The 22,956-nt window shown below is 51.7% G+C and overlaps 8 protein-coding genes across 8 annotated transcripts; 3 read left to right on the top strand and 5 right to left on the bottom strand.

Moving 5' to 3' along the window:
• Positions 1-237: 237 nt before the first annotated feature.
• PV08_01794 (uncharacterized protein) lies at positions 238-2,625 on the top strand (the record flags this gene model as incomplete). Its single annotated transcript, XM_016376154.1, has 3 exons — positions 238-1,456; positions 1,979-2,236; positions 2,411-2,625. 3 exons carry the CDS (start codon positions 238-240, stop codon positions 2,623-2,625), a joined length of 1,692 nt encoding a protein of 563 aa, XP_016241430.1.
• A 983-nt stretch (positions 2,626-3,608) lies between these two features.
• Positions 3,609-4,433, bottom strand: PV08_01793 (uncharacterized protein; the record flags this gene model as incomplete). The annotated part of the gene is made up of 1 exon (XM_016376153.1): positions 3,609-4,433. The coding sequence occupies one exon, from the start codon at positions 4,431-4,433 to the stop codon at positions 3,609-3,611; it is 825 nt and encodes a 274-aa protein (XP_016241429.1).
• A 1,377-nt stretch (positions 4,434-5,810) lies between these two features.
• Positions 5,811-7,161, bottom strand: PV08_01792 (uncharacterized protein; the record flags this gene model as incomplete). Its single annotated transcript, XM_016376152.1, has 4 exons — positions 5,811-6,574; positions 6,630-6,792; positions 6,840-7,048; positions 7,104-7,161. The coding sequence occupies 4 exons, from the start codon at positions 7,159-7,161 to the stop codon at positions 5,811-5,813; spliced, it is 1,194 nt and encodes a 397-aa protein (XP_016241428.1).
• A 798-nt stretch (positions 7,162-7,959) lies between these two features.
• Positions 7,960-9,636, bottom strand: PV08_01791 (uncharacterized protein; the record flags this gene model as incomplete). Its single annotated transcript, XM_016376151.1, has 1 exon — positions 7,960-9,636. The coding sequence occupies one exon, from the start codon at positions 9,634-9,636 to the stop codon at positions 7,960-7,962; it is 1,677 nt and encodes a 558-aa protein (XP_016241427.1).
• An 860-nt stretch (positions 9,637-10,496) lies between these two features.
• PV08_01790 (60S ribosomal protein L32) lies at positions 10,497-11,010 on the bottom strand (the record flags this gene model as incomplete). The annotated part of the gene is made up of 2 exons (XM_016376150.1): positions 10,497-10,727; positions 10,846-11,010. 2 exons carry the CDS (start codon positions 11,008-11,010, stop codon positions 10,497-10,499), a joined length of 396 nt encoding a protein of 131 aa, XP_016241426.1.
• Positions 11,011-11,378: 368 nt separating this feature from the next.
• PV08_01789 (uncharacterized protein) lies at positions 11,379-12,558 on the bottom strand (the record flags this gene model as incomplete). Its single annotated transcript, XM_016376149.1, has 4 exons — positions 11,379-11,877; positions 11,935-12,401; positions 12,458-12,483; positions 12,528-12,558. The coding sequence occupies 4 exons, from the start codon at positions 12,556-12,558 to the stop codon at positions 11,379-11,381; spliced, it is 1,023 nt and encodes a 340-aa protein (XP_016241425.1).
• A 674-nt stretch (positions 12,559-13,232) lies between these two features.
• Positions 13,233-14,120, top strand: PV08_01788 (uncharacterized protein; the record flags this gene model as incomplete). Its single annotated transcript, XM_016376148.1, has 1 exon — positions 13,233-14,120. The coding sequence occupies one exon, from the start codon at positions 13,233-13,235 to the stop codon at positions 14,118-14,120; it is 888 nt and encodes a 295-aa protein (XP_016241424.1).
• Positions 14,121-18,106: 3,986 nt separating this feature from the next.
• Positions 18,107-18,931, top strand: PV08_01787 (uncharacterized protein; the record flags this gene model as incomplete). The annotated part of the gene is made up of 1 exon (XM_016376147.1): positions 18,107-18,931. One exon carries the CDS (start codon positions 18,107-18,109, stop codon positions 18,929-18,931), a length of 825 nt encoding a protein of 274 aa, XP_016241423.1.
• Between the last annotated feature and the right edge of the window lie 4,025 nt (positions 18,932-22,956).

Here is a 22,956-nt window from a genome sequence, read left to right as displayed (position 1 = left end):
CCCTGGGGCGGTGCTCCGTATCTCCCAATTGCATCGTGCATGAGTAACCCATGTCAGGTGCTTCACGCCCAAAAACCACAAGAAGCGAAATTATATTGAGCCTCTCCTGGGTTCATCAGCAGAACACACACAATGGGAGACTATCTCTCGCTTGTGCTCATGGCCAAAGACAGAATTGCACAGGTGCCAGGTTAGCACGGTGAAACAACCCGATCTTCAACTTCCCTCACGTCTACCATGCCCTCCATCAGAGCTCTATCCAGGCGCTTCACTACCGGCGACATCGACAATTCCGATGAGCGACCCTTGACGCCACCTCCTCCATATGTATCTGACGACGAGGAGATATGCCATGCCAAGGACAGCAAGGAAAACCCCTCCGATGGGTTAGAAAGAGATCTTTCGTCTCTGGACATCAAATTTGACTCGATACCCGATCTTTCTCTCACAAACCCGGCCGCCTCCAGACGCGATGACTCTGGTCCATCCACGTCCAGTTCCGGTCTCTCCAAGAGGCAAATGGCAAAGAACTACTTTCTCGATTTCTGCTACTTCCCAAACGACTATGATCAACGTCTGGCCAAGTATCCTGACACTCAGCTCAAGAAACAAGAAGCCGTGAAGACGAGGATCTGCTACTCGTCCATGTGTTCGATAATCAGCGGCACAGCCTTTGCCGTACCGTCACACGGCGCCTCGGCGGGCATTTGCGTATGGGCGGCTCGCAGGTGGTACGTCGCGGCGAAGAAGCTGAAATTCATCAAAGCCGAACTCGTCAATCGTGGGATCGAACTCAGACCGTTCCTCCATCGAGACTGGATCATTCCTGCTTCCGTGGCTATAACGTGTCTTGCAGTCGGCATGGGGGTCGACTTTGGTCTTGCAGGGGCAGTCCCCCTTGGACATGCGGAGCACACGCTCAGCGGCGGAGGACAGATCCAGCCAGATTCAGGGACAGCCACCCAAGGTCTGCAACATGCTGGCAATGTGACTGTGGCGCACGCCGCCGATCCCGCCCTACAGACTGGTACAGGCAGCCACATCCAGTCCGCACTCCATCTACAACATGGAGCTGAGCCTGCCGGTGCACTCGAATGGCACCAGAGTCTGCACGAGAAGATCCAATCCGCGGCACAGAACTGGGGTTCAGGATTCCGAGACCAGATTGAATCGTTGTTCGGATCGACACATCATGCCATATCGTCTGGGTTCACTCCAGATCAGACATACGAAGGAGCCGCCGCATGGATAGCTGGCGCGGAGTCGGCTCAGCTGGTTGAGAAGCAGATCATGGCTTTACTCAGCATGCAGGTCGTGCAGCAAGTGTGCGAGCGTCTAGACTACGAAAGCATCCTGCCCAGATACAACCACAACATAAAGTGCAACAGTCTACCGTGGGCGACCGACATAATCTGTTCGCGATGTGAGACGAATGTTTCCAAGGGGAAGTTCTATCGTAAGTAATTTCTATTTTCTTCCCCCCGGTCTCTCCCATCTCAACGGCAATGCGCCCGGATAGGTATAATGCCTCTTCATAGCCATCGTTTTAACCTTCGTCTCTCTGTGTGTATATTATTAGACTGCTGCGATTGCCCGGGAAGTGACGCCCAGGCCGACGACGAGTACAACCTGTGCCTGGAATGCTACGAACGCGCTCCCGCGTGCAGAGATCCAAGCCATACTCTGCAACCTCGTCAGACGGCATTACCAGGCCGATACCTCCTCCCGTCCGGGATGACAAAGTTGATGAAAGACATCGCCGGGCCATCGAAACTGAGCTGTTCTTCCTGTTCCACCAGAATCACACGAGGCTGGCATTACGGTACGTATCATCATCACTGTTCTTCTTTATCATCATTATCGTCGTCGTCGTCTCCTGTTTATGCGAAAGATTCTTTTAATAGCCTTCACAAGGCAAGCCGACGACGGGTAGTTTGTGCGGCCGGCGGTTGCTGATTCACACATTGACTACAAACAGACTGTCTTGAATGCCGCAAGCCCAAGGACAATCAGGCGTGCACGACCACTCCCACCACCCTCTGCATCCGCTGCTACGAGTCGGGGCGTACCTGTCCCGGGGACGACACGCACAATTTCTACGCCTTTCCTCGCGCCAAGTTCGCCTCGTACAGCCAGGACACGCCGTACCAGAAGCACCAGCCCAGGGGTCAAGCGCCGACCGGACAGGCGACGTGCTCTGATTGCCACGCCAGGATTGACAAGGGCGCATTTTACCGTGAGTTCATGCCACACGCACACACGCACACAACATTCGTCGATTGTACATGGTCCGGCGTCGCTGGCATCATATATCTATCTGCCCAACTGTCCGTTTTCCACTGCCCACTTCCCACCCACAGCTGACCGTCGACCACTGACCGCTGACCGCTGTACGCCGGGTGTTTCCCAGATTGTTCGAAATGCAAAGGCGGCACATTCGACCTGTGCGACGAATGCTTCGAACTGGGCGAACACTGCCTCGACAATGGCCACGTGCTCGTCAAGTTCTACGCGTGGAAATACATCCGCCACGTCGACAAGACACGCAAGGCGCTTTGGAGGTGCGCGAACGAGCGCTGTGTAAGACCAGATAGGAAGAATGAATTCTTCTTCAGTAAGTCGTGATCATTTTGCTCTGCTCGCCTTTGCTCTCTCGAGGGGCTGGCTGACCGGTGACGCCGCCACTGATGCCTCCCCCCCCTCCCCCCCAAATACTCCCAATGCCCTTTGGAAACCTCAGTCAGATGAGACACAGAAAACGCTGACGATGTCCGTGCCCACACACCCAGGTTGCCGGCAGGACGAATGTCACGACCAAGGAACCTACGAGATATGTCCGCCGTGTTATTTCAGCGATATCCGCTGCCCGGTCAAGGGTCACGAAATGTTTAAATGTGTTTTTGTATAGAATTGATCCGAATCTCTCAAAAGACATTCCCCCCAAAATTCTCTCGGTTTCAATGGGTACATTTCAATCAAAGAGGTATATATATCTGAATATGCAGACAAGACATAACATCGTCCTAAGCCAAGTAGCTAGTTGCACCGTCGTAGATCTGTTCGTCGCGTGCTGTGTCTATGTACAGCGCGCCGTCCATGGCTGGTATTGTCCAACCAGCACCTGGAATCCAACGTTCTCCCTCCAAATACCTGGCCTCTGCTTCTGTAACCACGGTATACTATTGACGCTGTTCAAGGCATCCACCCATGTTCGCGATCACGGCAATGTCCAAGATTTGTTTCTCCTTATGCAAGAGGCTGTGGTTTGGTAGGCAAATGGCAGGCATCGACCAGTTCCTTCTTTGCGCACACTGATCGTCATGTAGAGTGTGCATTGAAAGCCACCGTTCAACAGGATTACCAATGTCTGAAGTCGGTGCTGCTCCTGTCAGGAATCTTTGCCAGCCCGTCTGCAACAGGAGCCTTAGCCGGAGAAACGACCGAGGCAACCAGCAACCGCCTTCTTTGCAAGTGGTGATATGGACATCGTCAGTTGAGTCATAATCACCATCGCCAGAAATTGCTCAGAACATCTTCGAGAACCTCGAGGCGCCATTTCGGTTGGCTGCCCACGAAAGGTTCATACCTACTGCCCTCGTAGGAATTCCTCAAGGTCCAACCATGGCTCTTACCCGCTCGATCCGAGTGACTGCCTTCTCTAGCCTTTCCAGCCTCTTTCTCTTATCGACATCTCTCTGCTCGAGCACTTTTACCCGTTCCTCCAGCTTTGCGCGCGCTTTCCGCTCCGTCGCAACCATCTCGTTTGCCTGCCCGAACAGCTGTGCCGTCAGCTCTTCGAGTTCGCTCTGTGCGTTTGACAGATTCGTCTCGGCGCGTTGCCGTAGCGACCGTTCTTCGTCCAGCGATGACTGCAGCGACGAGAGTGTCAAGACTTGTGAATCCGACTGTGCTGTTTGTAATAAGTGAGGCGTCTTCGGTGGGGAGAGGGCACTATTGGTGTATGTGACGTTGTTCTGAGGGAACGTGGCCGTGTTAGGTGTCAGTGGCTGTCCTGAGTTTGACTCTTTCCTGCGGCCTGGAAACAAGGCGCTCAGACTCGCGAGACGAGACAATTGCTGCGGCGGCGGCTGCTGCTGCTGTTGTTGCTTTTGTTGACCGCTCAGCGCTGGCCCTGGTCCTTCCGCAGGAGGACTGCCAACTTGTCCCTGCTGCTGCTGCTGCTGTGACTGACCATAGGCATCGCGGAGATATCGTATCTCATCTTCATAGTCTGCAAGTTTGTCCACGGCCGCTGCGGCCTTTGCGTTGAGTAATCTGACCTGCGCTTCGAGATCGAGGATGCGACGATGAGCTTCGGCGGGGTCGTTCGACAGACCGGCCGGACGAGGGAGATGGTAGCCGCACGACGGACACGAGGAGGCCTCGAGCACCGCTTCAGATGCGTACGCTTCCGGCGGCGGCGGCGGACTCATGATTGCGCTTTGTAACAGGACAGTAGAGGTGGCCATGTCACACCCACACCCTGGATCTCACTTTCTCTCAACCAACCTCGGAAGGCGCCGAGACTAGTGGAAGTATATGGCGAGGGAGGACTTCGCGGCTGCGATGACTTCAAGACTGGCTCTCCATAAGAATCGAAAAGTTGCGCAACTTCGCTGAGAGCGTGGGTTGCGTGTGGAAGGAAATTCGTCCAGGTCCCGGGGAAAGGCGAAGTTGGAGGCTGGAGCGTTCGCTAGTAACTACAGTATGCAAATACAGCGCCGCGGATCGTGAGAAGAGGAGGCGCCTGAGGAATTCCCAACGCCAACACACACACTACACACTCTCTGCGTCGATCCAAACAAAGCAGGGAAAACTCGCGTGGAGAATCAGGTGTAGCCTGTGTCACCCCGGCACACAAATCTTGGGCAGCCGCCGCTTGAAATGTTAGATCATGTCACAGTGGGTGTTTCGGCGGCTGTCAAACGAGAGTGACTACGGCAAAAGAAGCCGGAGATCATTACTCGATCCTGAGACGCCTGGGACGTAGCGAACAAACGCAACAAAACAGCTTTCCACTGTTCCCACTCATGGTGCTCCAGTGTACTTCGTAAAAGAGCCCCGATCTGATCCGCAGAATGCCAGAACAGTCCTCGTATGCTTCAGGCACAGATCAGCTGGAGGTTATCCATTTTCATTGATCGTCAATCCAATCTCTGCATCTCTGCCTTTGGATGGTAATGGTAGGTAGTACTATTGGCTCATGAAGATCTCAGAGTCGTGTAGCGCATTGCTCGTGACCTCCAGCTCCCATTGACCGTGGCCACCATTGCATGCCTAGGTATCACTATTGGCGGCAAACACCAGAGCCACTGCGTGTCAATCTCGGCTGCCCGTACTGTAGGTGTCTTGGGCTTTTCGAAGGAAGAAAATGGATGTTGAATATCATCTGTACTGGTACAACCCTCAAAACAACGCGTTCCCGGGTTCTGGGTTGGAACAAAACTCTCTCTCTACGACAGCTCGTCTCTGTAGACGAATTGCCATCGACGATTTTTGGAAAAATGATCTGGATAGTAAGAACAACTTCGCGGCTTCTTCGACGTGAAAGCCAACTCCTTCTTTCCTTTCCCTTCTCCAACACACTGATATCGATTCTCAGTGGGCTCCTTCGTCAAAACTCAACAGCAGGTATCTCTTTCAACATAAGAAATCCAACAACAATAGATAGCATCAACTCCATTTTCCTCAACACAGACGCTCACACACAACCCTTTTGAAAGAAACACCACCCTTTTAAAAGAAATAAGGAATGGCGGCCCTGGGCACAATGTTAGCATCTGTTGACACCTTACAACAACTTCATCAACTTACGCAATAGCCAAAGTCGCTGTCACTCCCAGGACGGCTCTCGTTCTCACTTTTTCCCTCTTGAGCTTCTCTTCGAGTACTCGTGCTTTCTTCGCAGGTTGCGCGGGAAGTTCTGCGTCAATGTCTGATGGCTCTGGATCTTGAGCTTTTCGCTTCCGTGCAATCTTAGGGGAGCCCTCTAGGGTCTTGGCCTCTTCTACCATCTTCCGGGCCGTCTCCAGCATCTTCTCGGTGTCCTCGGGGAGGGGAAGTTCTGGCGACCCTGCGGGCATCTCTATTGTCACATTGGTGTGGGTTGTCTCGGTCGTTCCATCAACCTCGACCGACTGATCGACTTCGACCTTTACTGTCTCCTCGGCAGGTATCGATGACGACTCTGGCGCCTTAGGTGAGTCGGCCTTGGGTTCCGTCTCTGCAACAGACGCAGCATCATCCAAAGCCGACTGCAGTGAAGCACTGGCAGCATTGGCCTGCGCGATGGCGGCTTCCTTCTGAGCCTTTGTCTGACGTTTTTTAGGCGAAGCGTTGGTCTTCTTTGAGGGAGTGGCTGCTGGTGCGGCTTTCGCTGGTGACGATGACCTCGTCGACCTCGACCGAGGTGTTTTTGTCGGAGCCGGCAGCTTTGTCTTGTCGCTAGGCAGATCAAATTTCGGCGGTGCGGCAATCGGCTTTTTGGAGCTTGATGGGGTCTGCGTAATCTCGGCGGGATCGAGCAATGCTCGAATCCAGTCTGTAAGGCCGTACTCAGAGGCCAAGCCTAGTGCTGTATCTCCTCATCAGTTCCTCGCTCCAAGCTCGGGTGATTTACTATGCCGTACCAAATTGAGGCGCAACCCAGACATTACCAGCGATTTCGTCCTGGCTCGTGGAGTCAAGCGCCTTCAGATAGTCACGCTCGGTCTTCTCTTCCGCGTGGGTAGCCCAGGGAAATGCGATCTTGAACATGCCGGTTGCGCTCACAAAGCCATCCTTACTTCTCCTCTGCGACCTGTCAGGATCTTGGGTTATGCAGCTGTTGTCCATCCTACCATGAGAAAGTATGTCTCGGGCGCAGCCTGGCCATTCTGAGGCGCGAATATCTCGGAACCACTAAGGTCATCCGGCAGAGGAGCTCGTAGATGAGCATATTCGAACGGTCCAAGGTTTTCCGCCTTGGTCGCATTCGAGGTGCCTATTTGGCCGGGCTTAACAGTGAGCTTCGTCTTCCCCAGCCTTCGGCGACCGAGTAATTCGTCATCTGCGATCCGTTAGTGCTGGCGCAGAAGGTAAATCTTCGCAAGCCGCGCGCTCACATGAAGGGGCTGCGCCCTGCGCAATAAGAGGGTTGCGCTTGTCGGGAAGGGATCGCATGTCGACTAGAGAGAATACCCAGGACTGCGAGGAGTTCAAAAGTCGAATACACACCGCGGCGGCGTTGATGCACAAAATAAGAGAAGAGAGAAGGTCGTGATCGCTGGCGCGACTCGGAGGATGTGAAAGGGTATAACGGCACGACCGCAGCGATTGGAGGAAGAAGTCGAGCGGTGAGTTGTCTTTATGCGACTCATGAAGCCTCACGCAACGCGACCAAAGGGAGACGGAAGGTAAAGACGAAGCGCGCGATTATTGGAGAAGAGGAACGGGTAGGAAGATGACGAGGGCGATGAAGTGGTGGCACGCAGCTTTCGTCACTTTTCGGCGGGTGGCAGGGAGAAGGGCACAAGGAGGACTTTCGATGAGGACTTGGGGACCAATGCACCGGGAGGGACTCTAGATTAGATGATTGACATTCAGGGGTCTTGGTTGGTCGGAAGCTGCTGACTTGGGGCTACTAGGGTTGCTGAGTTGGGCATGGGCTCAATTCTAAGCTTAGGTAGTTCGCGCAAGGACCCCTAGCTACAATGTTGCTGTTCCTACGAGGGCCTTCCTAGGTGCGAGCACCTCCGTAGAGCCTACGATAGAGGTAGGTAGGGTTGGCTAAGGGGGAGGCTGGGGGCTTTCTCTAACCAGTGACCACATGTCCACCACCCACAGGTTCATTGCTTGATAGCCTCACTCTGGACACCGTGCTATGCGCGGCCACGAACGCTATCCACACTGCAGAGAGTTCTGTAGGATAGGCACCGGTAGTTCACTGGTTTGGACATGGTGTTGTCGAGTGTATTCGCCTCACACCTCTTCTCCTTTATTCTTCTTCGCGCCCAGGAGGTTCCTGCTCTTCTCATCCGCTCTCTCGTCACCTATCTCCAGAACCTCATCTCCTCGATATTCCCATTCGCCAATGTCTCGTGGGCCGTCATGACCTCCAGGCGGTAAAGCCCATTGAGGTACAGGACTACGATAGCTCCAGCTCCCCGGCGTCAGGTCAGCGTAGGACAACGCATGGAGATAGATACCCAGCTCATGTGGTCCTGGATCCGAGTAGAGCGGTGTATCGCAGATTGCGCATTTCTCTCCGGTCATCTTCTCACCTTTCCGCTTGTTGTAGTCTGCAACCATTTCGTCGTGTGCCTTGACAAATGCTCCGTATTGAGGGTCGTCGTGCATCGGGTCCTCGCCCAAGCCAGCCAGCGAACCTGCATGCAGAGTACCTTCGGGCAACGGCTTAAAGTTCGATTTGTCCTGTGCTTCTTTCAATCTTGATGCTTCTGAAACCGTCGTTTGCTGTGTCTGCTCGACCCTCGCTGCCAGCCGTTGCTGTTCGTATGAGATCGAGTCCGAAACTTCCGTCTTCCCAATCTTCTTCAACTTGGCTATGATCTCCTCGTCGTTCTCCCCAGTAGACTCGTTTTTCGCAAGAGACGGTCCGAAGACTGCCCTATTACTGTAGATGGGATCATTGGTAATTGGGTGTCCAAGAAATTGCAAATGAACCCGAATTTGATGCGTGCGCCCTGTCAATGGCAGGCAATGAACGATACTATACCCATCATTCTCTGTTCCAGATATCGCCGGCGCAGGTTGGGCCACTGTGGCGACGTTTGAGACACTTGATGGGTCGGTACCGCTCGAGGCATGCGGCTTGTTTGCAGGATAGTATGCTAACCTTCTGAACAAAGTCTTTGCAGACTTTCCGCTTGCTCTGGCTCTATTCAGACCCACGATGGGACTGATTTGGAGGATACTCTCCTCACACTTGACGACACCACCTCTCATAGGATTGCCATCCCAACCCTCGCCGTCTGGGAATCGGCCCTTGACCCTCGCAACATATTCCTTGCGTACTGTGCGCCCGCGTAGTTTCTCACTGATGACCTCAGCTTCTTTGCTGGTCTTGCCAATGAACATGACCCCGCTGGTCAGTCGATCGAGTCTATTGCATGGTAGCGGTTTGAAACCAAGTTGTCGTTCTGCTTTCATGATCTCAACGACCGAGTTGTAGTTGTAGCGACCCGCAGGGTGGACAGGAACCCCGGCTGGCTTGTCAATCACAATCATATCATCCGTTTCGTGAATGACTCTGACAGGCTGCGCGGTCACCGGCGGCTCATGTCTGTGAAGCGTGTGTGAAATGACATCTCCATTCTGAACAATGGTATGGACATCTTTACATGGCTTGCCATTGATTATGATTTGCCCGGCCTCTATCGCTTCCTTGTAATACTCCCTTGTGCGGTCACGAAATTCTGCCGCGAAAATGTCTAGGATCTCTCGGCCTCGCCATCGTTGTTTGCAGTATGTGTTGTACGTGAAATGGTAAGGCGCAACTCGCCGGAGGCCGTTCTCAATGAAGTACGGTTTTGGCAGTGTACCAGCAGGGGTTATCGCAACGTCTGGAGGAGGTGGTAATGGCGCTCTGTTGTCTTCGAACGAGGTCGCCCGCAACTCGCTGGTGATCAAGGCCATACCTGGACACGAGGCAGATTTGGGAACCCGTCCCTTGTTTGCCAGATAGGCAATTATACGTGCTGAAGGAGCCAGCGAATGGACCTGCGTTTGTAGGGTCTTGTCCGTGAAAGGTCAAACCGAAACTGTTTGCTGTTGGCAGACTGCTATTTTTTGCAGGCAGAATTTCTGCCTCGCCGAAGAAACAGCCCATGAGCAGTGCTCCACACCCACGGATTCTCTAATTCCTTCAGAATGATTCATTTACTTGTTTACTACTCGTCAGAGCCTTCCTATGCTTTAGGCCGTGTTGGTGAACGCGAGAGTAGTCAGAGAAGACGCCTCCAGATTGCTTGCGCGGGATCACACAATATCAAGACAAAAGTACGCCGAGGAGCGAGTGCAAAATCAACCCAGGCATTACGTGCAAGAGACCACGCATGTTGCTCGGACGATACGAATGGAAGATGTGGGAATGCAAATGAGATCAAGTCCAGGTCAAAGGGTCAATAACGCCTCGCCATAGCACTGAAGTGTCTTTGCGGTGACGCGACAGCCATCGACTAGGAGGGAATAATTGCTGAACCATGTCGATTGGTTAGTTAAAAGGCGATGGAAAGACTGGGCATCTCAATAGTCATGATGTTGCAGCATTTTGCGATCTGAAGGAAAATTGGCTGAAATGGTATCATTTTCTTTTGTTTTCCTCAAACGATCATTGCTTTGAATCGAGTCTGAGGGTGAGCAGCAGCCGTAAGATTGACAAACTCCATCATCCTAGACATGCTAGATCCATCGAGATCACGCTTTGATTGACCTCGTTTACCATCTTTTCATCCACCCAGAAAGTCATATCAACACATCGCTCGGTATTCTCCAGCTTATGACTCAGTGGTGAGCTTAGCCTTGGGGTTGGTAACCTTGACACCCAAAGCCTTTGCCTTGGCGACAATTTCGACTCGCTTCCTGGAAGAAACAGCGGATGCGATCTCGGCGGCATATGTTCGGTTGTGCATGAGGAGGATTTCGACATCGCGGGCGTTGTGAACGAGGAATGCTCGGTGGCCTGAGGGCATCATGTGTCGGGTCTTCTTGTTGGAGCCAAAACCGATCTGTAGAATGTCATGTTAGCCACCCACCCCGCTGTTTTGAAGTTTTCCCATGAGATTCATTTTGTGGTCAAGAATCGCATCTTGAATCTCCGTCCAGCATTTCGAGAGTGCTACGTACCGATGGCATCACCATCTGGCCCTTAAATCGTCTTCGGACTCGGTTGTCGATACCCTTTGGTTTTCTCCATGCTGAGGGCACGCACTTGAATCTGTCGGACTGGTGTCGGAACCAGGACTTGGGGTGCTTCTTGACGATAGGAACGTGCTTCTTTGCGGACACCATCTTCGCGACAGTCAGCCTCTATGAATCGACAAAGCCTAGATGATTTACCTTGCCGGTGTTGTGGTATGAACGTCTGAAGCAAAGTCGGAAAGGTTGAGGTTGAAATCACTGGGTTTCCTCAGTGCGCAGTTGCTCCTTCCACAATTTCTGCGCCAAGACTTACATTGTGTGGAAGTCGCCAATAACACTAAACCATTTTAGGTATAGTTTCAATTCTCAAGACACTCCGTATCCGTTCACTGAGAGCCATTGGCAAGTATTGGGATCAAACGCTACAATTAATGAATTACATAGTACTGGGCGTAATTCTCATCAATAGTGCATGCTTGATTCAACCTTTTCATTGACGCGCATGGTGTCTGATGCAATTACAACTCTTGATACTGCAGCTTAACTGGAGCGCCGCCTTGCTCTCCACTTCTTAACATGGCTTCAACGAGCTCAAGATCAGCCAGAGCCTCTTCTGGGGATTGCTGTTCATTAGCCTTTCCAGCTGCAAGCGCTTCGCCCCAAGCGCGGACCTCGGGTGGCACGCCAGTCCTTTCGTCCTCAATCTCGTCAACTTTGTCATCAATCGTGACCTTGTTCCTAGAGATACTGACAAAGCCATTCTCGGCAGCGACGGTCCACTCACTTCCCTTTGCGGTGGTGCCGAATGAGATCGAGATCGTTCCGACCGCGCCCTTCTTACTCTTTGCAATAGCTTCAACTGTATCAACGGGCGGGAGATGCTCTTGAAGAAGAGCAGAATGGGCCGAGATCGAGACCAAGGGGTTATCCTTCCCTAGCATCAATCGAAGTGCTGCGGTGAAGTGAACCCCTCCGTCCAGTAAGAAACCACCCTGGTGAGTAGGAACCTTACGCCATCTGTCCACTGTCAGTCCCTCTTTCGGATCTCTTTCGGAGGATGTCTTGTGTACTCACGAAGTTTCAAAATATTTCCCCCCCTGGACCATGGTCTGCATGCGACATCTAAACGTCAATTGCCGACCCTTAGGCTTGACCGCCTCCGCAGCGTGCAGGAATGAATTTGTGTATCTGACATTTTCCGCAACTCCCCAAGTAACTCCTTTGGGGGCTATCTCGGAGCGATACCACTTGATTAACTCAACGGCATCCTGAACATTTTCAGCGACAGGCTTCTCGGACAGGACGTGTTTCCCGGCAAGTAGCGCTTTCCGAATGTATTCTGGCTGGTTTTTGATAGGCAGCGCAATGATGAGAGCCCCAATATCTGAACGTGATAGTAAGTCGTCTAATGACTTTCCAGCGCCCGAATCGTCAGAGTAGATGTCGACCTTGGACTCATCGACCTCCAGAGTCTTTGCTGACTTGGCAGATCGAGAGTAAACTGCCTTTAAAGTAAGGTCCTTGGCAGCCTCAACTGCAGGCTAGGAACCAGTGGGCATTAGCTAGAATCAACCGATATAAGCTGAGGTGTGCCAACCTTATGCTCCTCCCTGGCGAAGATTCCTGGAAGTGTTAGAACCACGTCGATAAAGCTATGAAGACCCTACCTCCACCCAAGATGGCGACTCCGATAGTCATGTTGGTCACAGAAGAAAATCGTTTGGCGAGCAGTTCTCTTGTCAGGATAGCAGAGGCTACTATATTAACCCTGATGTTTCAGTACCTGTGCGACGAGGGGTTCATCAAGGTGGTATTTAGCCGTAATCCACTGCAGTACAAGGATGACTCGAGCAGCACAGTTACAGTTGGCTACCGCGGGCCAGAAGTGCAAGAGGTGCAAATTCAATCTGAACCGACCATCACGTCACGATCGCTACGAATTATGGCGCGAAACCAAATCGACATTTCAAACTTCGCCATCCCCGAGAAAATGGGAAATGACAAGCGAAGGCCAGGATTCCCCTTGCCAACGGCTGGCAACAGGCAATTTTCTTCCCATCAACACCTGGACGCGTCTTCACCTTCACGATCAACAGTTCCTGCGTATTGTTACTCATAGCCCTGTATTCCCTTCCTTCGTGTCTCCTTCGGACTTCATTTCCTTCTATTCGTCGCCCTGATCCACGCCTCATCCCGGCCTCCTGTACCACATTTCCTGCTTAGGTATTCACCACCAGCAGACCAGTGTAACAAATATTCTCCTATAACAACAACTCACCGTTTCAATATTCACTCGTTCTTCTCATGCACCGCTGTCGCGGTCAAGAATAGAGGCCAGCTGTGGAGGCAACAGGCGGTCAGAATTGATCAGAATGGATATATCGCCTATCGCGGCCTCACGGCCTGCCCTTCCAGTCGAGCTTCATGCTGCAACAAGAGAACAGCACCACGCCCTCAACACAGCAATCCTAGGACGCTTGCCGTTATGTCTGCCACCTTGTGTCAACAGTCCGCTTCTCTACACTCAAGGCATGATCGTGTTTGGCCAGATATATTTCGCTTTTGAAGGCTTCCTGGAAAAGTCGCTAACTTCAGCCTTATTTGATGTACGACTACGAGGGATTTACCAACGAATGCACTTTCGCGAACTCACCAGATCCAGTCGGTTACGAGACGACATTGAGCTGTTGCGATCACGACTGGATCATAGAGTCGCCGTAGATCTCAGCAGACTTTCTGAGCAAGCCCAGGTCTTTGCATCTCGAATCACGTCCTATTTGTCATCACAGCCGTACGCTCTGCTAGCGTATACCTGGGCAATGTATCTCGCTCTCTTCAATGGTGGACAGTGGATCCGCCGACAACTTGTATCAGCAGGGCCTGATTTTTGGGGAACAGGTGAACTGCCGTTGTCTTTCTGGGACTTCGGGGTCGATGACGGAGGAGACGTGCAACAAGAGACTTTGAAAGTGCGATTCAAAACAGCATTTGCAGATGCATCAGCCCTCCTGACCGAAGTTGAGAGTTCAGAGGTAATTGATGGAGCAAGGGATCTCTTTGTGACTTGTCTGCAGATGGTGGAGTTCCTGGACCAAGCAGTGGTGGAAAGAACATCATCTGAAAGCCGGTCGCCCGGATTTGGGTACCCAAGCCCAACATCGACATTTGTTACAGCGTGGGGCTACATCACGTCCAGTCTGGCATTGCTGAAAACGACTACACAAGTTGTCTGGAGTTCCAGGGTCGAGGTCAACGACTGAAGCTAAATGTGAGGCCAGCTGTGACCCTCCAGTCTCGAGCTGGTCCGTGGGAACTGTGTATAGACCGCTCTCCGTTGCTTTTCTCCCTCACAAGGTCACTCGAAGTGGAAGAAACACGCTGAGACAGACCGGTCTTCCTCAGCTCAGGGGAAACGTTGGTAAGATTGGAGGGCAGTTCGATACCCCTGCCTCGTGATGTATTCCAGGGTATCTTGCGAGTTTCTCAGACACGGTACGGAGGACGATGGGCTAGATTCAGTGCGTCCTGGCCTTGCACTCCGTATCCTCGCACGGATATCGGGTATCGACGGTTGAGCACAGGGAAGCAAGGATCCGGAATACAATAGTTCGAGCTCGTCTCTCGGCATATTGTTTTTATTGAGGTGATGGAACTCCTGCAACGAAGGCCATCGCATTGGCTGGATAGCAGGTCCCAAGAAACAGTGAGTATAGTACGATGATCCTACTCCGTACAGAGTATGGCTTTTCTCACGAGGGCCCCCAAGAAATAAGTGATCGTTATGATTGTGGCCAGTTGCCAGTTGGCTTTCTTATCAAGGATTCAAGGGCCCGTGGGGGCAGCGGAATTAGACCCAGGTAGTTCTATTACAATTTACCCATGTACCTACGACTAGGAAGCTAACTAACCCTCTTTCTTAAGGTTTGTAGCTGGAGGGACCTACAATACAGTAGTGGTTAGACTTTCGGCGGACGACCCAAATGAAGCCGCAATCCGGGGCAGGGGCCTGTGCGCGGCTCGATAAACGGGTCCTAGCCAGACAGCCCTGGGTTCTGAGCACTGAGCCCGTGAAAATTATTTCGTGTTTCGCATGTCATTTCCTGGACTAACATGGCCGGCAATTCAATGATCTATTGGAGGGATTAGGGGCGGAGCCAAACATTCGTGTCAGCAGCACTCGCACTCGACTCAGGAGTAACTGAGCGCCCAAGCAAGGAGGATTTCAAAAGACGATACTGTACAACGGTCATCCCTACACGGGTCTCCGACTTGTGCAGTCCGCCGGAGGGGAAACCAATGAGCTGGGTACTGACACTGTTCTCCTTGGAAACTTCTCCCAGAACCAGGATGAGACGGCGGCCGAGCTACTGTAATCCATAGAGCGCTGACCCAAGTTCGAGAGCTGGTTTACCCTCAATGAGACAACTCGAGAAGCGCCCAGAGACTGGAGATTCGAGAGTCGACTCGACCAACAGATAAGAAAGTTTCCGTCTCCAATGCCCGAAATCTTTTAGGGTCTCCCAACAGTGCAATAATGGAGGATTCTACGACAGGGAGGTTTCGACAGGGATCGTCGATGAGATCAGTAACAACAGAATGGAAGAATGAACCACGTGACGCAACCCGTTTGAGAGGGTGTGTTTGACGCGACATATGATATGCCAATATCATCGCCGATACAACAAGGAGGCACGAGCGGCTCGCACTAAGCACCTGATGGCCATTTGACACGAGGCACACATGGCTAACCAACATTGGGCAGTGTTCAAGTATCGTATCGTAGTCCCAGCATCTCCGGCGAAGGTTGGCCAGCGACGATAGCACGACTAGGGATATTCAACAATAGGAGCACCAGGCGAGGTTTTCAGGCTGCACGTGTCTCTTAGATTAGAGGAAAAACCAAGATTCCCTCGTGGAGGATCTTTCTCTCAGGGGTATGTGGTGTCAAAGCAGTGCCCGGGGTCCCTCTGGATCATGGCGTCAACGGAACCAGTCATCGTGACTGAGAGGGAGCTTAGTTCTGAGGATCACTGTCATCACCTTGTGCCCTCCGAATGATCTTCAAAGACTTACAATATCAAGCAACATGTCGAGAACGGCCGGGAGCAATATCCCGGGGAACAAGGAATGTCCACCTTTTTACTCGAGACACGTTGGCGCAGGTGGAGATGAGGATTGATTGATTGCGCCGCAGAGGTCGTGGCAAACGCATGGCTTTGCAAGGGCAGTCAATGGCGGCAGTATAATGTTACTCGACAAATTTAGACTGCAGAGAGCGTCCTAGGGTCTAGAGCCTAGATAGGGAACTTGTACTGTAAGTGAAGGAATAGGAGATGAGAGAAGATTCAAGCCGACGCACTGTGTCTCGTGTGATGGAACGGAGTATCAGACTATCAGTCTATTATTACCCAGGCGTATGTACAGATGTACCCAAGTGCACGCATGCCTCAGATGGGAGCGTTGGGTACTCCGTGCCCGCAACCATGACTCGTGCAGGCGCTAGTTGGCGCACTGATTAGCATGGCCTGTGGGCTTAGAAATTTAAAGCTGAACAGTGAACAGGGCCCCGTTCTTGAAGTCAAACAAAAGGCCCAGTGAGGAATGCGGTTAGGGACGCTACAATAATATTGTATTAGGGAGGCATCGCTTAGAGGTTTTGCTTCCAACGTCTGGCTATTGGGCTCACTAGACTGCGTCAGTGCCATGCTTCCGGATGCTTGACGCCTGTCAAAGTCGGAGTCTTTCCAGTGCAAAGGCTCGAATAGGATCCCTTCCCTTAGGTACCGACAGACTGTCCATCCAAGGGATGAGCTGAATGGCTCGCTGAAGACGCACAATGTATGTAGCACGCTGTATTGAGAATGATAGTCGGTGCACGGTGACTTGATGCATCAGAAGCGCAAGGAGCCCGTAGCATCCGCTGTTCGCATCCAACAGACCACGAGTGCTCCTACGTACGAAGGACAAGCAAAGTACTCGCTCTGACAACGGACTGCATCATGCGAAAGATCAAAGACGGACCGTCGATAATCCAGTTTATTGCCGTCCGGGCACCCTCAGAAGTACTAACTGACTAGTTGGTTATTTCGCTCCCTATCCAGCGCAGCTGTGTATTACACGACTACCTACAGTACATACAGTACCTATCCACTGCACGGACTCTCCCTTGGTGCATCAACCCCGGTTCCCAGTAGTCCACGCGCCATGCAAACGTCCCACTGGCAGTAGCAGAGAGTGCCGGGTCCATGTGCTTGGGATTTGGCCGTTTTGGGTTCAACAGGGAGCCACTTCGAGGCAAAAGTTTCCAACCGACACGCCACAGCGCTGGAGGTTCCCAGCTGTTGGGTGCCTACACAGACTCAACGGCCCGTCCACAAAAGGCATCAACAGGGGCGCTTACAGCCTACTTGTACAGCCTACGAGACGCTACTCTGGAGACCCCTCCCTCTGCCAAAACTGCCCCTGCTATACGGATAATCGGGACGAATACTTCAACTGGTAGCACGGAAGGTCAGTCCACTCTTTCATATCCATTCGGCACTCCATCCTCATCCTGCTGTGCTGTTGTCCTCTTATCTCCATCTATCTGCTGCTGCTGTCGCTCATCAGAGAACATCTCTCCTCTCCTGTTGTCCTACCGTTGTTCTCTTCTGCTCGTCCCAGCGACATTTCACTTTCGACATTCCACCCTTGTAGATCCCTCAACGCCCGGAAATACAAACGCACACTTCCACGGCAATTTCCGTCCAAGAAGGTTTCCTCCCTGCATTACTGATCTCCCCGATCTTCAGTGTATAATCCAGAGCTGCGGCGGCGGCCACTCGGCTAAACGGCCTCTGAACCAACCTACCTAAATACACCTTACGGAAGCAGAGGCCTCGACTCTCTGACCCCAAGCTGCGACTTGCCGCCCTCTCACACCATTTACCTTGCTGTTGGGTCGTCACATTTGACCACCTCAGTGTTCTCGAGGACACTGCCTCCCCCAACCGTCGATGGCCCGCGCCCTGGGGCGAGGGTTCTCCTTATCTGACAAGTAACATTGCAGTCCACTCGGTCGGAATTCCACCACCAATTGACAGCTGACATCTCTTCACCATACCCAGCGACTTGGGTCGGCCGACAACCAATAACGACGCTATATCTCCCTCCCGCGCCCTCCCTCAGTCGTTTCCTCACCCTCCCGTTGACTGCCTTCTAATTTCTATGACCGTCTTTTCTATTTCCGCTCCGTCCTGACCAGCCAATGGACGGAGGAGGCCCACAATCTTCAGAGAAGGAAAAGAAGGGACTACGAAGGATCTGGAAAAGAATCAAACATATTTTTCGACATAAGCCTCAAAGTCTTGCAGCAGAGCCAGCCGCGCCGGCTCCTGCGACAAAATCCACCACAGCACGACCCGGGTCGGATTCCAAGGCTGCACCTACCCTTGAAGACCCGACACTTGAATCGCGGCAGCCGAACATCGACAACCCAGCACTAATTGAAGTCGACGAAATGCAGGAGAGTACTTCTTTACCCGACGAGCCGTTGGCTGTTCCAGTTCGTGAATCGCTATCCGAGTATTCCAATGAGCAAGAACTCCGTTTCCTTAAGGCCAAAGCGATCTTTGCACGGTACAACATCGAGTTGAACGAGGCTGACTGGGTGGTGCGACCAAAGTTCCAATATGAAAGAGTGTCGAAACCCATAAGACAAAGGGTCAGATATACCTGCCATAACTGTTCCACCACGTTTGGCTATGAGAAGATTTGTATGGCGTGTCAACACCGTCGCTGTACTCAATGTTCGCGCTATCCACCGAGAAAGGACCGCTCTAGAGCTGCCAGAGAGTCGACGACTCAGCAGCAGCAGCAACAAGACTCGGCCAGCCATGTCCGGCGGAACAGCATCGAGGGTGCTTGCCATGAATGCCAGACTGGCTTCGAACTTGGCACTCAAGTATGCCCAAACTGCCAACACCAAATATGCGATCGTTGCATTCAAGAGACGACAGTCTCGGCCGATCAAGTCCTGCGCAGAACAGACGAACAAATCCCTCCGACCAGCCGATCTACTGGCGTCAGCTAACATACAGTCGATCACGACTTGTCCATTCACATTTTCCGCCGTCTCAATTTGATTCCTTCCGAGCATTTGAAACGATGCAATGACGACTCTACTCTATCACGACTTGATCTTTTCGATCTGAGCGTTCTCGTTATAATACTCATCAGCAGGCGTTTATCGTTGCATTGTGGGTTTTGTTTTTGGGTTACAGAGACCATGTGACCTGATCTTTGAGTTACTTGATGAGTCTACAGTGCATCTTGTACCTTTGTATCAAAGAGCACCTCTGCGCTACACAGTGCGTGGGTTGAGAGGCTTTGTGGGGGAAAGGGGTAAGAGGGAAAGAGCGGTTGGTGAGAAGAGAACTAAGATGATACCCGAACAAACAAAAGAACCAGAAGTGTGTTATAGCAAGAGGGCAAAATTTTGTGGCAAACGGGTACAGGAACAAAATATCTTTCTTTACTTGTCCTGTCGAGGAAACATCGTTGACAAGATTGCAAAATTCCAGCTTACCCGTTGTGGGAGCTACGAGATCAATGAACATTAAATGCTTCCCTCTTGAATGCTTGGGAGTACGAGTACGAGTACAAGTTTAAATTTGGTCCCGTGCGTGAAATGAAGTACGGGATACCCAAGTGTCTTGTTCGTTTTCGTCTTTGCTTGTCTCCGTACTGTGTACATCTATGTCCCTACCTAGGTAAGTGGTGCATGTGTTAACGTATGTAGTCGGAGTGATTACTGAGAAGTGAGGTTACATAACTGTACAACTCCCACTACTTTGTACTAGGTTAGTTAGTGCAAGTACCAACGCTAGCTCCGAGGGTCAGGGAAGTCAGCAGGAGTCAGGAGAGAGAGTGAGACTCGGGACGTCGAAAGAACAGTAATATCAGACTGATCTGATCTGATCTGATCTGTCCGGGCGTTCGGCCGAGTTCTGCTTTTCGGTGTCTGACGTGATGAAGTACTCCGTCAGTGGAAACAAAAGAACGAAAGCTATAGGTAAAACAAAAAAGTGTGTCCTTTTGCGCTGCAACACCCTGCACACCTCGACTACTACTACTACGTACCTAGCGGTACACGTTTGTCAGTGGTACCTAGCAAGGTACACAGTAAGGGTGAGTGCCTGGTCTCACCTTCGGAGTCAACCGCTACCACAGCAAGCACAAGAACGGGTTTAGTCCGTCCTATCAGACTCCTATCTAGTCGAGTCGATCAGGCAATCCCTCAGGTGCTCACCCTACTGTGCCTACGCTGCACGGAGTAGTACGCTACACTACTCGCAGGACTGAAGTGTGTCCATGTAGTCTGTAGAAACATCGCGGGCTAGTGGTAGCCCGTGGCCGGTAGGAATGCACCGGGTGTCTGGGTGTCTGGGTGTCTGGGTGTCTGGGTGTCTGGGTGTCTGGGTGTCTGGGTGTCTGGGTGTCTGGGTGTGTGTGTGGTGTGTGTGGAGTGCGTCGGTCTCAGCGCGACGAAGAAGGGGGATCTGTTTTCATACGGTGGTCATGATGGGTCGCCTTGCGATTTTGGAAGATGTAAGGTGCTGCGTGAATCGTCACCGGGTTTGTACAAGTGGACATACAGTACCTATTGTACTCCGTGCCGCACTGAACTGCACTGCCCACCCGCTGTAGCAGCACATATACCAGTAGAATCAAAACTGGCCGTGTTGGATACGGTATATGAATCAGTCACTCCCGTATCGCTATACGTATATAATGGCTCCGTACTGACCAGGACTATAACTCATATTGAAGGCTCAATGGCCGCTTCCGCCCGGTGTTCATATTGTACGGGACAAATGTCAATACGCCCATAGGAGTGAGTCCACAGCACCGTACAGTACAATCATCCGTGATATCACTCTCAGGTGTCCCGGCGTTTGCACGGTTCAAAACAGTAGTGTACCGGTTCAGGTAGTTGGGCAAATACGGAAAAGGTCTCCATAAGCCGCCCTTGTCATCCGTCCTCCGTCCCTGTCTGATACTTGTACAGTACTCCGTACAAGCGAGATGAATTCAAGCTTGAACTAATGTATGTGCTTGTACGTTACGGGAGTAGCTAAGTACCTTGCTAACTTTAGTGTACAAGTGCCGTGGTCCGTTCGGTCGAGTTTTTTGTTCGGGGCCAGGCCCGCAGGGCGGACGGGATGGATCGAGAGACAGGGGTATTGATACGGGTCAATCCGCCACGCCGCCCGTATCGGTAGATCCTCCTGTACCGTAGAAGGTTTCTGATGATCCTGACCGGCGATACACACAAACTGGTCCACCACCGATGATTGTCATCAACGAGGGGGCCTTTGCGATAAACGAACACGAACAATTATCTATCATGGCCCGTGTGGATCAAAACACAAGAAACTTCTCTTGGACAAACTCCGTGGCATGAATCCACGGGCCCCGCGAGTTCACAAAGCCCGTAAAACGGCTCATCATCCGATTCGGGTAGGATACGAAGCACATTCCGGTCGTCGAATCATTACCCAGTCGCCGAAGGGTGATGATGTCGGTGGACGTGAACGTTCGCTCTCGGGGGAGCTACCGTATATGGTATATCGGACAGTTTCACATCCGCCGTGCTTGAAAACATACAGTGTATTGTAGGGGGGTCGACTTGGGGCACGGTAGAATCACCATGGATCCCTGTGGGACTTTGTTCGGCACGGGACGGTGATGGGTACAATGTAAACGACGCAATATTGAAACGAGTACGGGGTTCGGAACCCTGTACTCGTAGTTCTTCGTCAGCGTCGTCTCGTGTGCATGCTGTACGGATATCATGATCTTTCTTTTGCCGACAAGAGGTCAGCTACCATGTGTTGTCTCTACCATAGTCAAGGGTTTTGATCTTGCACTGACTACCTGTATATAGTGACTTTTCCGACGATTAGTGATTGGTACTAATGTTCGCAAATTACTCATCATGTGATTGTGCCATTAGTACCTCGCAATAGATAGCCTTGCATACACAAGTGTTGAGAGAATTATTCCCACGACATACGCAGGGGGAAATAAAAGAAGAGAAGAGTGAATTAGCTTCGGACTCGAGATTTCGGGGGTTCGAGATTTTGCGATTGCCTGAATTTTCCACCACCCACAGTCAAGACGCCTTCCAGACAAGCCTATCTGGTTTGATCCAACCTTGACTCTGGTTATGATATTTTTGGAATTCAATTCTTGATCGTCGGAGTGGTTCGAACGCGGAACCTTTTTCCATGCTCGCCTAGTGAATGGCCGTCCCCGACACAGCCGTGTGGTTTAACCTGAGCCATCCTCCAGGGGTCTTGGTGATTGTTAAAGGAAAATTCACTAATTCAATTGATCACAACTGAATTGTTTTCGTGGGCTTTACTTGGGTGCTGTAAGGCTGGTATGCAGCCTCGTCATTCGGTGCATGGATGGTTGTCAGTCGATAGTCTTCTGCCCAGGTCACGGTGTTTGCGATGCAGTTATGGTAGCATGTCAGAGACCGGAAAGTGCATACCAGAGTCAACATCCTTGCCAGTGATATCGTTAAATAAGCCATGAGACATGATTTCCGGCGGACTCTGTTTGATAATGGCTGAAAATCGTTACGTCTGAGCCTGGCTTCCCGGCAACCTTCTTCTTGCTTTGATAATCCATCACCCATGGCTGTCCATGCCGGTTGCCCATTCCAGAGGGGCTTACTTGGATAAAAGGCATTCTGCTGACTCCATGTTAGATCGTCCTCGTTTTGGAAGGCAGCTCTCAGGGTCCGTTGCGAGCTTTGCAGGTTCTCATTGTGGTTGTCTAGACCACGCTCGAGGCTAGCAAAGCATGAAACCATTGAGAGATGTATTGATGAAATCCATTTCAATATTCCATGCAGCTCTTCCGTGATCTGAAAACGCCCTTGCTACTATCCCAGACAGAACTCTTGAGGAATGATGGATGATGTAGCTTTATCTAAACTTCGTGTCACGTGATATGATTTTTTCCTTAAACTATTCTCGGTTCTAAGAAATTGATGCGGCGCTAACTGTGTTTGGACACATTCAATCCCTCTCACATTGCTTTCTA

This window comes from Exophiala spinifera (genome assembly GCF_000836115.1).
Source record: "Exophiala spinifera strain CBS 89968 unplaced genomic scaffold supercont1.1, whole genome shotgun sequence".
Lineage (NCBI taxonomy): Eukaryota > Fungi > Ascomycota > Eurotiomycetes > Chaetothyriales > Herpotrichiellaceae > Exophiala > Exophiala spinifera.
This window is presented reverse-complemented; position numbering and strand designations above follow the sequence as displayed.